The following is a 16,956-nucleotide window of genomic DNA, read 5'->3' as shown; positions in this document are numbered from 1 at the left end:
CCAAAACCCATATAAACCCCCCACTCACTCAAATGCATAAACAGACAATCCCAACACTTGGCCAACAATGAGAGAGTTGGTCATCCTTAGCTACTCCTCTATTGCCACTCCTTCCCACAATCACCACCACCACCACAACCACAACCCCATTAAACCTTTCAAACCCACCACCACCAAGCTCTCTCCCTCCAAACCACCACCACCACCACCACAACCACAACCACCACTCTCCACTCTCAACTCCCCTTCTCCTCTCCTCTCCTCTCGCCACACACTCCACCTCAAGTACTACGCCAATCTCGCCTCCAAGCTCGCCGAGCAAGGCAAGCTCCAAGACTTCGCAATGATCGTAGAGACTGTGATTGTTTCTGGGGCTGACGCTTCGCAGTTTGTCTCGGCGTTGAGTGTGGAGCTTGTAGCGAAAGGAATCACGGTGGGTCTTCGAGAAGGGAAGGTTCGGAGTGTGATTGAGGTTTTGAGGAAAGTTGAGCAGCTTGGGGTTGCTCCGTTGAAGCTGTTTGATGGGTCTACGATGGAGTTGCTAGGCAATGAGTTTTACCGTATTGTGCAATGTGGGAAAGTGGAGGAAGTTGTTGAGTTCATGGAGATTCTTGCAGGTAATTGTCTATATACTTGTGATTAATTTACTTCATTAGTAGGTAGATTCTAGTGTAAGGGAACTTTTGATACTGTATATATGGTACATTATTAGTAGACTATTAGTTGCATTTTGTTAAGGCTTTATTAATGGTAGGGGTGAATTGGCTTATACTTTTTATGCTGTTGTTTATAATTTGATAGTTATAACAATGGGAAGGTGATAGTTGAACCCTGTTCTCTTTATAAAGAAGAGCAAACAATGCCACTGAGCTACAAGGCTCTCGGTGAATTGGTTTGTACTTAATGGTCCGATTGGATTGAGGGGGAGGGAGGGGGAGTAGAATTGGCCTAAATTTGCCTATTTTCAGTTAACTCTACTCTACCCCCTTCCACTCCCCCTCTCTCCCATTCTTAATCCAAACAGGCCCTAAGTCTTCAGCACCATTAATTGCTTTTATAATTGGGAAAATCATGATTAACACATTTTGGTATGCCCTTAAACCACAAATTTTCTAAATAGAAATGTCTTTTACCTAAAGTTTAGAATTTTGTTTTTCTAAACTTCTGCATCATTAAGTGATACCAGTACTTGCCACATCATCATATTCTGTTAAAATTAACCAAACTAAACTGATGGATATAAGTACTATGGAGTTAAGTGTCACAAACCAAACCATGAGGTCCTCTGTGTTTTATGGGCATACTGTAAGGGTGGTAATTATAATTATCCCTTTATAATATTCTTCTTCTAAGTATCTTAGTGTATGGTTTTAAGACAATAATACTTTTGGTTAGGTTCATGTTAGTTTAAGGCAAGTTCAAAGTTCTTTTGGAGAAAGAACAGTTGAAATATCTTTAAAATGAGGTTCTGTAGTGTGATCATTCTTGATTTGTAGAACTATATTTACTGTCATCTGAAGCGGTTTGCTAGAAAGGGAAAAAAATTAAATAAATTGAAAGTTTCTTATATGTTTATCATGGTTTGAAGATTTGGGATGTATTAACTTTGTCATGAGTTGGATTCCCATAACAGATGATTACTTGATTTAGGTTTCCGTTTCTCAATCAAAGAACTGCTGAAGTCTTCTGACATTATTAGAGCTTGTGTTGACAAACGTAACCCAAAACTGGCAATAAGGTATGATTTACAATTCTATTGTTGGTAGGTCTTTGTCTGGTTCAGATTTTCTTTTTTATTTGGTATGCATTACTATGACATCTTAGCCACAGATGGTTTATGTTTGGACTCTGCTCTTTACTATCGTGCAAGTTTTCCCTTGTACATGGTACATGGCAGAATTCTCTTGACTACGGAGTCAATCACTGCTGGGTACATTCGATGTATTTTCATTTGTTCTTGTGTACTTATCCATAAGTATCATGTTTGCAGGTATGCTTGTATTCTTCCATATGGGCATATATTATTCTCTACCATTATACATGAATTTGGAAAGAAGGGGGACCTGGTGTCAGCTTTGACAGCATATGAAGCATCCAAGCAACACTTGACTGGTCCTAATATGTATGTCTACCGCACAATTATAGATGTTTGTGGTCTTTGTGGTGACTTCATGAAATCTAGGTACATATATGAGGTACTTTCTCCGACTACTTATATGAGTGAATGCTTTATTTGGTTGAGTTTTTTTATTCAAAGATGATATAAATGTATTTTTGTTCAGTATTAGTTCTTATATTGCCAATCTTTCTTTCTTTTTCTTGAATGAGTGCTTGTGGCATAGTATGAAAATTAACCACAGAAGGATTTTAGCACAATGTTTTTTGACAAAAAAGATTATGTCTAATAACCCTTAAAATAGGCAAGATATGTAGTGTAACTGTAACCTATCTTTATTATTTTATGCAATAAAAGCATCACAAATAGTACACTCTTAATCAAATTTTTTTCCAAAATGTGGGTTAAACTAGTGAGCATTATCATGACCACATTTTTATAGAATTAATGGCCCAAGGTCCCTAATTTTGCAAGCACTTTAAGCATCTCATAAAACTTAAATGAATGATTTCCCATTCTTGCCTCCCCCAAAACAACCAAGGGGTGGGCGGACAACTGGAACAGATCATACCACTAGTGTGGAGCACTCTAACTATAACTCCCTTCTGACTATTTTAACTGAGTAAAAATGGGAAATTGACCATCTGAAGGAAGGTTTTTTTGGTTGGGAAGCAGCATGTGCATCACTTCCATGTTGAACATGTAGACTATGAAGTATAAAATCTAGACATGAGCACATTGCCAGAGTTAATTCAACCGGCAGTGCAGAGTCAAACTAATATCTAGTTACTTCTTCTTCTTCTTCTTTTGCTCTTGAAGGTTCATAACACGCATGTTCTCATAATTCTTTTTGGCATGGTTACAGGACATTAGAGAATTTTTGCTGCCATTGAGTGGTTTTTTGTTTTGCATGGGATTTGTTGCAGGACTTACTCAAGCAGAAGATCACCCCAAATATTTATGTTTTCAACAGCCTGATGAATGTGAATGCCCATGATTTGAGCTACACATTGCATGTACACAAGAATATGCGAGTAATACTCTCTCTCTCTCTCTCTCTCTCTCTCTCTCCACACATATATGAAGTTTGCTCCTTTGTTTAGTGTCCATTGGCAGTTCATTAATTTGGGATTTTCCATGTACAATCATATTCAAACTATCAAAGTGAATAAGATAAATCAGCTTCACAAAGCTTCAGCCCTTTCAAAAAATTTCTCTCCCATGTTGTTTAACCAAAGATACATGGTAACATAACTCCTAATTGTTAGCATGCTTACTTTGCTGCTGCATACTTTGCCTGTTTCCTTCTTTCAATCTTCTTTTTATTAAATCTATTGATTACATTAAGTGTCATGCTTATAGCATTTCTATTTCTGTTCCTCTTTGTGGTAGATACATGAAGGAAAAATCCATGAATTAGTTAGCCAGTAAAGTCTACTCTATAGGTTAATTAACATTATCTATAATTTTAATATTTAAATTATTGGTTGAGCGCATATAAGTTTTCTTGTTTATTCAGATCAGCAGTACAAAGTTTTAAACTTTTTATCTCTTATATTTCCAGAATCTTGGTGTCATGGAGGATATGGCATCTTATAATATCCTTTTGAAGGCATGCTGTCTTGCTGGCAGAGTTGATTTGGCCCAAGACATTTACATGGAAGTCCAACATTTGGAATCAACAGGAGTGTTAAAGTTGGATGTTTTCACTTACAGCACCATTGTGAAGGTAACTTCTTGTATTTGAATATTAATCTCAATGTCTCCATCTTCTCATGATTACATAGCTATTGCATAGTTCATAGATTTATTTTTCCTTTTTCTGGTGGAGTGGAGATCTTTTTTTTGTCTCTTTCACAAATTATTTTTTGGACATCTTCGTGGCTTTTGCATCAATTTCCAGGTCTTTGCGGATGCAAAACTGTGGCAAATGGCACTACACATCAAGGAAGATATGTTGTCAGCTGGTGTGGCTCCTAACACTGTTGCATGGTCATCATTGATCAGAGCCTGTGCCAATGCAGGTCTTGTAGAACGGGCGATTCAATTGTTTGATGAGATGCTGTTGGCTGGCTGTGAACCCAATACACAGTGTTGCAACATCCTTTTAGATGCTTGTGTTGAGACTTGCCAGTTTGACAGGGCCTTCCGTCTTTTCCAGTCTTGGAAGGGGGGTAGAGTCTCAGAGACTATTGGTGAATGCAATATTAATTTAAATGCAGAGCATGGAGACAAAAATTGCAGTACTAGTGTGCCAACTGGCCTATCTACGTCACACCACTTAAACTATCCTAGGAAGTTTCCCTTTACACCCACAACTGCAACATATAATATTTTGATGAAGGCTTGTGGTACTGATTACTACCGTGCAAAAGCTTTGATATATGAGATGAAAGTAGTAGGTCTTTCCCCTAATCATATAACTTGGTCAATTTTGATTGATATATGTGGAGGCACAGGCAATGTAGAAGATGCCATGCGGGTAATGTATAAACTAATCTTGATCTATGTCAATTTTTGCTCTTCCTTTTTGAATAATTTTTCATTATCATGCTTACCTAAATATTTACATAAGAATCATTCCTGCTGCTGATGAGAACTGGAGCCAAAATACCAATAAAGAAAGAAAATTAGCCAATTTCTTTGTGCTCCCTCAGTATTCATTCACAAATCGAAGTTCTCTGATAACTACTTTTTCGTCCAATGCAGATTTTCAGACATATGCTTGGTGCTGGAATTCAACCAGATGTTATTGCATATACAACGGCCATCAAGGTTATATTTTTCTTCTTTGTGGTTCTAAAATGGTTGTGCCAATGAGCTTGGGCTCAAATGGCATTTCCTCCTCTCATAATAATGGGATGGAGGGTGAGGTTGTTGTCCTCATGAACACTTTTTTTTTTTTGGTATTATCTCAAATCTATTGGACCTAGATATTTATTTGTTGTGGCCTTTGGTTTATAGGTTTGCGTGGAAAGTGAAAATTTGAAGCTAGCATTTTCTTTATTTCAGGAAATGAAAAACTATCAAATACGTCCAAATATGGTAGGTGATTATAGTCAATCTGCTTCGATTAATTATGTATGAGTGTGAATTTAATGATTGTAATGTCACAAAGAAATTGAGAGAAGATGTGTGTTGCTGCCATCTGGATGAGGCTGTTCTATGATGTTGAACTGACAAAAGAATTTTGTATTTTCTGATTGTGATTCTGAATTGTATTGTGATGAAAATATTAAATAAAATTATGGCAGTTTCGTGTTGCATTTTGGCTACAGTTTTGCATACAATCATCTTGAACATCATTCTTGCTTCAAATAAAAAAAGAAATTTAATAAATAAATCATTAATGGCATTCTGAAAATTGTGACTCAGCTCACCATAGATAACTTGTTTAAAGTTGTTTCTTTTCAGGTGACTTATAATACTCTTTTAAGGGCCCGCAGCAGATATGGGTCCTTGGACGAAGTACAACAATGCCTGTCTGTTTATCAAGATATGCGGAGAGCAGGGTATGACAGCATAAAGTGATCATAGAAATATTTATTGCATTCATTTTTCCAAATATATATGAATATGTTTTATAATCCTTTATTTACCATAATTATATTGATTTATTAAGTACTGTCAAGTCTTGTGCAATGCCGCCAAGAGCCTTGTAGCTCCACTAGCACCTTTTAGTGTTTCTAATGGAGACATCTAGGGTTTAAATTTCTCTTTCCCATTGTAACTATAGGGAAAAAAAATCTTGTGCAATACCAGGTTTTTTTGGTGTTTCCTATTTTCCACACTGGCAGCAGAACCTTTTTTTTTTAATTACTCGTATTCATGAATGCCACTTTATGCCGTTCATCAGGGATATATCTAATTTAACTATTTGTCTCATCATCATTATTGTACCCAAAACTGTCTTGCATATTCTGATTGTCTGATGAGGTGCAAGTTTCTACGAGAACTTATATTCTCTCCTTGGCAAAGCACCTCGGTCTCATCTAGATAAAATCGGGCCAATTTTGTCACTTCCAATTAGTGAGGATTGAAGAGTGCATTTGTTTATGTAATGTAAACTGATCTAACTGCCCTATGGTGTATTGATCTCATATGAACTTCAAGCCGTGTTGATTGTAATGCATTGGATTGTTACACATCTTTGTTGGACTGGTTTAGTCCCAGAGCAGGCATGCTCATTTCTGTTACAAACTTTGGGTTGCTCTTGAGATCCTCTTCTAAGCTAGGGTTCGTTCATGACTGCTAGGTTAGTGCAGAGATTGGTGGAGTGAAAATTTGTACTGCAAGAATTTGCTCAACTAAATGTATGAATAAGATTATACATTGTATCTTTCCATTGATAAAGAATTAGCACATCACGTGTAATGTACATAAGCCAAGAGTCTTGTAGTTCATTAACATTGTCTGGTCTCCTTTATAATAAGAATTAGGATTCAAGCCCTCCTCCCCCATTTGTTGTAAAAAATGAATTATTGTTATTATTTTAAAAATGAGTAATGTACACATCTATTTTAAAATTGCATATGTACGCACGGACGTGTAGAGATTATTCAGCTGTTACTTGCTTTGCCCTTTATGTTGAGGTAAACAAGAAGCAACATCCTTCTCATTTGTCTTTGACAATTAGACATTAGTTAAATACAATCTTCCTGTTAATCAAGCATGTTTATGTAGGTACAAACCCAATGATTATTATCTTGAGGAGCTCATAGAGGAATGGTGTGAAGGAGTAATACAAGTCGACAATCAGAACAAAGAAGAGTTCAGTTCCTGCAACAAGACCTACTTGGGAAGACCTCAAAGTCTACTTCTTGAAAAAATTGCAATGCACTTACAAAAGAGTAATTCTGAACGCCTCACAATTGACCTTCAGGGGCTTACAAAGGTAGGGTTAACATCATATAGTGAATCATATGTTTGGCAAATTTACCTTGAAATTGGTACAAGCATGGATTAAAGCCATGTTTGTGTTTTACAGGTTTGAAGGACTAGATTCTTGCTTACCTAGATTGTAGATTAAAGTCTGTTGTTATAATTGTGCTTGTTTGTACTGTTTCAGAATTGTATCAACTCTATCCTCTCAAGCTTTTTCTCATCAACTTCTTTGTAATATGTATCAACAGGTTGAAGCTCGCATTGTTGTTCTTGCAGTTCTACGAATGTTCAAAGAGAACTACCATACTCATGGTATATATGAACCTCTAATAAACATATTTGCATGACAAAGAATCACATGAAACTTTCCTGCACAGTCCTTTCAACTTACCTTACATAACGTTTGACATAGCCAACAATTGTCATATAATTCAAACACAAAATATAAGTCAGGTTAAGTCTATAAGTAAATTGAGGCAAGGGAGGAATTAGAATCCAGAACCAAACTTACATGTTGACGTTTGATTGATTTATTGTTGCAGGACATTCAGTAAACGATGACATAGTGATCACCTTAGGAGTCAGTAAAGTAGTTACAGATCCAGCAACGCACAATTTAGAGGTGAAAAGTGCAATTATCAAACTTCTGCAGGATGAATTGGGGCTTGAGGTTCTTTTAGCAGGACCTAGGAATGCACTTAATAAAAAGAAAATTTCAGAATCCCTTCTTCAGTCAGATTTAAACTTCGAACAACTGACACGAAGGAAGAGTTTATTAACAGAGCTTGAAAGTTCCACTAGGAGACCAGATGTTGTACAAAGGTTAAAGGTCACAAGGAAATCGTTGCAATATTGGTTGCAGAGAAGATTAGGCGCCATCAGAAGATGATTATTTTTGTATGTGAAACCACTTGTAGAGTCTGTACATGATATCATATGTACGAGTATATTCTTAGTAAATGCACTGTAATGCCATAACTCACCAACTGTAAGTTGTTCAACAATTAAATGTAATTTGCAAGATCATAAAATAGGAACAGCCTTCTTCTCATTTATCCTTTTGCCTCTTTTCAAATTGGCCAGTTTCCCAATTTAGATGCGATTGCATCTCAAAACACATAACCTAAACAAACAACTTCCCATTTCTCATTCCCACAAGAAAACAAGGAATACATAGAATTACCATTACAAACCAAAAGCCAAAAAAAAAACTCACAGCCAATCCTGCTGCTGCAGCTTCAGTGGCAAGTAAACCTCAGACAAGTACTGAAACCCGAAGGTACTCAGCGCCTGAATTTCCGCCTTCTGCTTCGTCTTCACCATCAAACTCAACTCCTCAACCCACCCGGGATTCTTCTTCACGAAATCCTCCTCCAACAAATCCTTCCCAGTCTTAATATCCTGGTCAGTCATCGGCAACCTACACTGCTCCGGTATCTTATACTTATCCAAATCACTCGGCCTAACCCCTAACCACTTAATATCCGGCGTAGTCAAATTCGAACTATCATAAGACATATTCTTCGAACCACACCCGTAAACCGACAAAATCTTCAACCCATAAGGATCACTATCCACAAGAGCAAGAACAGGAAGCTTCAACTCCATCTTCATTTTCCTCAAAAACAACCTAGTAGCCACATCAGGCTGGCCTTTCGCCGTGATAATTACACACGGAAATCGATTATAAAACCGATCCTCAGCTAATCTCATATAAGCAGCATCCTTCTCAACCAAGAGAATGAACAGAGCATCACTCTGCATATCCCCAACTCGATCAATATTAGGCGGTATCGCCTTCCCGCCCATTCCCATCTTCGTGCAATCAATCATATCACCATTGTCACTGAAAATCAGCCTCCCGACGACGACGCCTTTCTCGGCGGCGATCACGTTGAGGCTCGATCGAGTGCAGCCGAGAATACAGGAGACGTCGTCGAGGACGGTGTCGGATTGCGATTGGTCTTGGAAGAGCTTGACGTCGGTGTAGAAGAGGTCACGCTTGGTGACGTGGATGTTCTTGGCGCAGAGCTGGTGGACGAGCTGGATGATTCGGGTGGTGATGGTGGTTTTGCGGACGGTGGAGATGTTGGCGTAAGGGCGGAGGGTAGTTTTGTCTTTTAACACGATGCGGTCGAGCTCGGGGACGTAGAGCTGGTTCGTGGCGGAGCGGGACGGGACGTCGAAGCCGAAGCCGTTGCCGGCGAGGATGGAGCGGGCGATTTTGAGGATTTGGGACTCGATCTCGGACTGGACGGAGAGGAGGTTGAGCTCGGAGACTTCGCGGCATTTGGCGTCTATGTCGATGTCGGCTAGGGTTAGGGTTTTGGAGGAGGAGGAGGATGCGGCGGCGGTGGCTGCGGTGAAGTCTTTCAGGATTTTGAGGATGGCGGAGTCGGGTTTTAGTGTGTCCTTGAATGGGAGTCGGGTTTCGTCGTCGGAATCCGCGTCGGCACGGCGGCGTTTCCTTTTGCCCTTATCCGCCATTTTTCAGAGAGAGAGAGAGAGAAATCTGTTGGGTGGAGTGTGGATATGAGTAAAAAGAGTCAAGAGTAAGGCGGGAAATGACTTAACGTTGGCATTTGGTTATTTAACTGCAATCGATAACTTTTTAAACTTTTTGTTAAATTATGGTAGACAAGGATAAAAGTTAGTTAGAATAGTATAATGAATTTATAAATAGTATAAAAAAATGCAGTGAAGTCATAAATAATAGTAAAAATAAGTTAAATAGTAAAATAAGCTGAATTTTTAATTTGGAGGCAAACGCATACTTATTCTATCACGTTTGGATAGCGATTTGCACATTCAGGAGTTTTGGTGGGTCTCTGCACTGTTTATGGACCTGCAAGTACTTTTTTTTTTTTTCATAAAAACAATTTTAAAAGTAGGTCTTACGGTACTATTTACACATTTAAAAATTATTTTGCTATAATATTTTCAGTTTTAAGTAATAAGCGGTATCTAAATAGGCCCAGATTGCTTTGTCTTTGTCTTTAAAAATAAGTTTTTATATGTTTTTGCTAAATAAAAATAATTTTTTTCTTAAAGATTTGTATTGCTCATTTGCTAAAGATTTGACTTACAGTAGATGAGTAATGTCAAATGGGAATATAGAGCTTTTTAGTAACTCTTTAGCCAGGGTTGATAATTATGAATTACAAATTATGGGAGAAAGTATCTCGTACGTTCGGTGCATAAAAGATCTTTCTGAATTAAGAACATAAAAGATCTTTCTGAATTAAGGAGCTTTTTCGTTAAGAGCTCCAAACTCCAACTTTAGCCTTAAAATTGTTTTTAGCTTTGAAGGGTTTCTTAAAGCTCATTTAACGAAATTGCTGACTAAAAAGAGTTCCTTTCAATTCCTTAAAAAATCATTTTTCATTCCCTCCAAAAGAAAGAAAATTAGATAGACCTTAAAGCACCATTCACTATAGTTTGTCAAGAACACAGTTTGTGTCCAGTGCATTACTGTACAGGACACATTAGGATGAAAACACGTGTTAAGTTTCATTCTTTCCAAAAGGAAAAGTAGATAGACCATAAAGCACTATGCACTACAATTTGTCAAGAACACAGCTTGTGTCTTGTGCAGTAGGAAGTGGACACATGTCAAGTTGACACATAGACACAAGCTTTAACCCATTTGTCAGACACTCAAAACTCTACTTCTTAGTACAATGACAAAGAGACACTTATTACAGTCTATATGGTCCTCAAGAATTCAAAATGTTTGTAAACTTGTTTTCTAAGGTAATACAGACGCATCTAACTCTCCTCTCTTCCAGAAGATACTTGAATTTCTGACCAAACAAAAAAAAAATCACATAAACATCAGCAGCAAGCATGACAAATTATGCTTCAAAGAGAACTCCCCATGGAGAGTTGAACTTATGACTTATCACATAAGAAACACCATATCTTTAGCTAAATTTACATATCGATGTCCAGAGGTTAAGGACCTCCTAACTCAAATTCTCAAATCCTGATCGCATAAAAAATATCCTCAAATTTTAAGAATTGGCTGGTGAAATTTACCTCTTGTGACAGTTTAGTATCCCATTGAGACTTTTCCTGTTTTAAAGTTGAGGCAAATTTATGACACAACATCCTGAAATCCCTTTTATTGTAACTCTTCATATGATACACTTTTATTAGTGACTGTAGTGCAAAAGTTGGTAATAATATATGTAACCTAATATCTTTTACAACAGTGAAATTTTCCTGAGCTCCTTGTATAGGCTTCCAATAAACATGAAGTCACTGCACAAGGTAGGAAGCACCCATAAGAGAACAAGGTCAGTGGTATGAGGCAAATATGCAAATAGAATGTGAAAGTGAATTACGTAAAACTAGATAGAAAGTGAAGACACGCCTTATTTTCTCCTTCATGAGCAACATGCTTTCAGAATATCTTCAATATCAGGATCATCCCCAGCTTCTTTGTCCTACTCATATAAACAAGTTTAGCATGATGTTAGAACTTGAAGAGAAGTGGGAATTCGCTAGCATAAGAATTTACAACTTAGAAAGTGGAGTCTTTAGAAACTCCCATCTTCATGCCACAAGAAAAAATATTTAACTAAGCTTCAAAGTGTTGAAAAACTTGAAGCTTTGTCTGTGCATTAGAAAACAAATAGACTGCTTCCACCGTCATCAAGTGTCCAATTTCCAAACAACAACTAATATTTTGTTTTAATAATAATCGCAGGTCAATGTCCTTGATATGTACCAATTAATCAGTAATAAATGCGTGCCCTGCTATGATTACTCTTCTCAATTGGAGCTTCAATTTAAAGTGACCGTGGCTATATTGCTGATCAACATTGTTCTTGCAATTAGGACAAAAGGAAAGAGAGCAGGTTAGGATGGAGGACTTTATTACCTTATGAATGTATGAGATGTTACTTTTCCCAGGACCTGCAACTATAATCCCCCCTTGCTGCCTGAGAAACAACCAATTTTGTGTCTGTTAAAAGGAATAAAAAAGAAATAGAGAAACTTGAAAATAACATACTGAGTAAGGTATGATAAGAAGATCAGCATTTCTATGCTGTTGTGATTCACCTTGGAAAAACACAGCATAACACTCACATGGGACTAAGTTTGGGTCATAATAATAAGGCGCATCAAATCAATCTGAGTTGTATTGGATGCAGGCCACAGAATCTTCAGATTCCAATGTACAACTTTTATTCTACCAATAGAAAAATTCAGCCTCCTGCCAGATTGCTTTGGGTGTTCCTTAGAATGTTCTTATCTTTCAATCATTCAAGCAATTTTAGTTACACAACTATAACCATAATGAATTCTATAATACTATTAAGTCAATTAAAGATATCAAGAGAGTCAGGTTCATTTTTATTTTTTAATTACCACCTTAAATTCTTTCCATCATTTCTACTTGATTTAGATCAACATGTATATCGAAGATAATGATAATTCCCCATGAGGAATGTGTTTGTTAGATCAAAATTTAACTTTTACTTTCATTAAGAGACAATTTGTGAGTCTTATCATCATGATCCGTATGCATTACTTCTAACAAAATAGTTCACATACCAGCCACCTCTGCTCACAGTGTCCTTTTCAAATGAAAGCTTCCAGTCTTGTCGATAACCTTCCATGTACAATTGAATTATCTTGAGACCTGCCTAGAGAGTCATGGAAGCAACTAAATTAAGAAGTCATAGGTGCAGTCACAAAATCTCGTATTTTCATGAACATGTCATCTTTAAACCTATAGTAATATGCATTATTGTGTTGATAAAGAACAAGCAATTTCTCTTACATACTTTGGGAGTAAATGTAGTTAAAACCCCAGAAACAAATTCCAGTGCCTCATATGATGAGTGGTTAGGATCTGCATAGACTTCTGAAAAGAATAACAAATCTTCATTACTAAGCTGCAACATGTGTATATTTGGCTGCAATACAAGATTATACAGTTGGAGTCACTGAGCAGGTTTCTCTTTCAACTTTACACGGCTACTTTGATTAAAAACCCAAAGTTTTTACAATTCACTCTGATTTGCAGTGATGCTGAAGCATATGATACCATCATGGCTGCCCCCGTCACCCCTTTGATGTCCTTATCTTCAACATCAATGTTATTATCATTATCACCCTCATCATCAATAGCAAATGGATTATTCATTCTCGTCCATACAGATTTATTTTGAAGCCAAAATGAATATCCAATGTTCAACCACCACACCCCATTCTCCCATAGGGTTTTCCAAAATGACAACTTCAATCCTCTGTCCACCCCCCACCCCACCCAAAAGAGAAAAACTAAAAAAAGTGGTGTACAAATTCATCAGGTTTTCTGTCCTCATTTCACTTACCCCATCGACAGTGGACTAACCACTTCCATGTTATAATTCACATAATATATGAATTCTTCAGAAACATACCTCCCTTGAATTTTGTTTGCTCAGAAAATGCTTTTGCCTACATCAAATTACAGCTAATGGTTATGTCAAAGTTTTAGGGAGAAATAAATTCAATGACCCATCACATAATTGCATGTTTAACAATATTTAAGTAACAGTAGAAAAGCCAACTACAAAAAAATGAAGAAAAATACATTAAAAAATGCTCTTTGGTACTTCTGCCCAGCTAACACAAAAATTGGATGGGACATTTGCCTCATGAAACTTCCATAGTTCGCAAACAGATCAAAAATAAATAAATAAATTTCCATGGGTGGTAAATAAATAAATAAATTCTTTGTTGCTTCCCTAATTAGTATATCATTTTCACTACATGCTAGTTTAGGCCTCCCTTTATCTCTTTTCACTCTCTCAACTTGAATTAAATTATTCTTTCTCAGTTCTCACAGATGCATGCATTAGTCTATACCGCATATGATCAGGCCATCTTAAGAGTCTCTCTCTTTCATCTTCTTTCTCAATGTGAATCACTCTTACATTTAAATAGATAACTTCATTATTTATCTTATCTTTCCTAGTGTTTCCACTAATCCATCTTAATATTCCCAGGATTCCAACAAATGCATGAGTGTGCAATCATTACATACTTAATTCATCAAATAAGCAGACACACATAACTTACATAAGCAAGTACAAACAACTCAATATGCTTTTTCAGAACATACCTGATCAACGCTGCCAGGTCCAATTATAACTAGTGCCACACCAGATGCATCCATGATATCCTGTCAACATGTTAGAACTATGTAAAGGGACTAGGCATGTTATATGCAGAGGAAGTATTTCCCGATTTATCATTTGAAACAGATAAATAAATAAATAAATAAGAAGAAGAAGAAGAAGATATTAAGCCTCTTAGACTTACCTATCACCCATGATAAACATGAGCAAGAGCTACTACCCATGTTTTGGACTTCCCTTCTTACCTGGATAAGGTGGTAAGTTAAGGCATGATCCTCCCCACCCCCCCCCCCCACCCCTGCCCTGCCTCTCTGTGTGTATGCGAGTGTGTGTGGGGTGGTGGCGAAGCATTTAAATTCTATGTGAAGGAGAAAGCATTGACCTTACCAGAACATTCCCATGGAGTAAATTAAACACCTATGCATTTGCATCTTAATTTAATATAAAATAAAATTCCCATCTGCAAGAATCCAATGCTTTCTATAGAAACTGACCAATTGGTTTATTCCATCATCTTTGAATTCATCTACTAGAAACAATACTGTTGAAATACCAATTCAGAGACCTTTTTTCATTTATTTTCAGCTCATCAACAGTGTTCATAAATTCATTTTTTGTCAACCAGGAATCCACTATAGCCCACATTGAAAGGAAAATGCAGATTTTTAAGTCAAAATATATTTTATAACAGTATGAATGAGCCCCTACTAATTTAAATTCAAATGTTTTCGTTTACCACTCAAATCAGACAAGAGCAAAAACATGGCTTCTTTAGTCCTTACCTTCTTGGAGGCAAGATAATCAGCCCGTTTGCGGCAAAAGACACATCTGGAAATAGAGACAAGCATTATAAGCAAAATATAAAATAAAAATAAATAAATAAATTGCTACATAAAACTTAGTGTCCAAATTCTAAATTAATGAACAAAGTTTTCTCAAATTCGGGTGTTGATTCCAAAATTTTGGTAGAGGATGAAAAAAAAAAATTTGCATCCAAAAGCTTGAATCAGCTATATTTTATATATATTGATATGCATGCAAAATGTCTAAGAAAATCACCCGAAATGGCGAGCAAAAGCAACAACAGCTTTCCTATCTTTCCAGAGTTGAGAAATTGGAATCCCATTTCCATTTAAATCGAAGACTTTCACCGTATCAAGTGAAGTTGAGCTATCTTCACTCGCCTCCGAAGTTTCAATCCCTGAAATTGGAATTTTCGTTAATTGAGTTTTCCAATTCCAATGAAAAAAAAAAAGACAAGAGTATATATGTACAGCCATACAGGACTTGTATACACATTAACTTTCTCGAAAAGCAGAGGTTGTGGAAGAATTACCGGGAGAACCAGACACAGCGGAAGGTACGAGGTGGCACTGCTGCCGAGTCGAGAGACTGAAAGTTTTGTTGGGGTGCGGCCTGAGAGTTTGATACGATAGCACACGTGTTGAAGTGAGATTGGTGCTGGTGTTGGTGTTGGGGTGGAGAAGATTGTTGGGGGAGAGTGTGGTAGACAGAGAAGTCGCCATTTTTAGGATCGGTCTCAGTTTCAGAGAAGCAGAAGAAGCTATCAAGTATCAAGTAAAAAACAAACTTTTGTGGTTCTGGTGGGCGAGTTTGTGACCGTTGGTTGTTAAATAGTTATTTGTGGGAACTGGAATTACACGTGGCAGTCATATACTAGTTCATTCTTCATATAAGAAGTCAAGAGACACGTACTTTCCTACAACTAGTGCACATGTCATGTAGTAATATGATTAATTTCCACTAATGTCATGCCGACTGCGGTGGTTTAAAAGTTTAATCATTCATGTAATCCTGTTTCTCAAAAAAATCATTCATGTAATCCAATCACAAGATAACAAATATGCCATTTGTTTTAAAGTGTGTACAATAACATTTGTCAATAATCTTGATAACATTAGTGGGCGCAACTAATAAGGTTCGGATAACCTAGCTAACCCTTATTTTTTTTTCGACAAAATAAAAAAAAAAGATAACATCAGTGGGCATACCCACAACAAATGACACAAGCCTATTTTGATAGATCCAAGCTGGGGTCATTATTCATTAGACCCATACTCTTTTATTTTTTAGTAAGTATATAGTATGAGATAGGAAGTAGAGGTGAGATTTGAATCACAAACATAAAACTCCACATAGAAATATTATTATGATGAGACTATTAGATGAATTCCCTTATATATCACATACCCTCTTTTTTTTTTAAGAAACAAACACGCACACAAGGAAGAGAGAAAAATATTCTAACAAAAAAAAAAAAGATTCTAATACAAAGGCACACCACAATTTCACTCAAAAGTTATAGTAACTTATAAGAGAAATATAAAAGTTACAATATGTTACACCCAAAGACTCATTGGTTAAGAGCTTTTAAGAAGAAATGACATATTCAATATGTTACAGACCAACTAGTAAGGTTTGTCGAAAGCACTCCAATAGCTAAGCAATGAAGGCATTCATAGAATGAGCTCAAAGAAAATGGCCTAGTGTTGAGAGAAAATGAGTGCAAACCTTCCTATATTGCAGTGGGAGGTCTTGTCATGTTGTATTAGATGCAAACTACGATAGATGATTAATGCGGGGTGTGAAGGGAAATCTCCTTTTGCAAACACTCCTCAGGTGGATGAGATGGCTCTCCGATGCATGGTTCAAAGTAGTTTGCCCTAAATCAAGAAATTTGGAAAAGGGACTTTTCAAACTAATTTAGAAATAAACTTTTTAAACTCTTTTTATGTCATCAATAAAATGTTTAAATTTATGTCTTTATGATCTAAAATTATGCATAAAATATAATTTTAT

The 16,956-nt window shown here is 36.7% G+C and overlaps 2 protein-coding genes across 3 annotated transcripts; one reads left to right on the top strand and one right to left on the bottom strand.

The window, feature by feature from the left end:
- Nucleotides 1–47: 47 nt before the first annotated feature.
- Nucleotides 48–8,051, top strand: LOC142610190 (pentatricopeptide repeat-containing protein At5g02830, chloroplastic). 2 transcript variants are annotated; one of them, XM_075781934.1, is made up of 12 exons: nt 48–617; nt 1,651–1,738; nt 1,991–2,195; nt 3,043–3,150; nt 3,681–3,845; nt 4,020–4,598; nt 4,826–4,891; nt 5,129–5,161; nt 5,531–5,628; nt 6,800–7,010; nt 7,249–7,312; nt 7,543–8,051. In XM_075781934.1, the coding sequence occupies exons 1-12, from the start codon at nt 68–70 to the stop codon at nt 7,887–7,889; spliced, it is 2,514 nt and encodes an 837-aa protein (XP_075638049.1). In that variant the 5' UTR covers nt 48–67; the 3' UTR covers nt 7,890–8,051. The 2 variants fall into 2 exon arrangements, with proteins under 2 accessions (XP_075638049.1, XP_075638048.1); XM_075781933.1 differs by having other exon boundaries at nt 5,081–5,161.
- On the bottom strand, nt 8,029–15,739 carry LOC142610192 (DNA topoisomerase 6 subunit A). Its single transcript, XM_075781935.1, has 10 exons — nt 15,473–15,739; nt 15,196–15,337; nt 14,919–14,964; nt 14,121–14,180; nt 13,417–13,453; nt 12,796–12,875; nt 12,559–12,654; nt 11,878–11,942; nt 10,656–10,671; nt 8,029–9,412 (listed from the first exon to the last, which is right to left on the bottom strand). The coding sequence occupies exons 1-10, from the start codon at nt 15,660–15,662 to the stop codon at nt 8,213–8,215; spliced, it is 1,932 nt and encodes a 643-aa protein (XP_075638050.1). The 5' UTR covers nt 15,663–15,739; the 3' UTR covers nt 8,029–8,212.
- Between the last annotated feature and the right edge of the window lie 1,217 nt (nt 15,740–16,956).

This window comes from Castanea sativa, chromosome 9, assembly GCF_040712315.1.
Source record: "Castanea sativa cultivar Marrone di Chiusa Pesio chromosome 9, ASM4071231v1".
Lineage (NCBI taxonomy): Eukaryota > Viridiplantae > Streptophyta > Magnoliopsida > Fagales > Fagaceae > Castanea > Castanea sativa.
The sequence above is the reverse complement of the archived record's forward strand: the minus strand, read 5'-3'. Positions and strand labels throughout refer to the sequence as shown.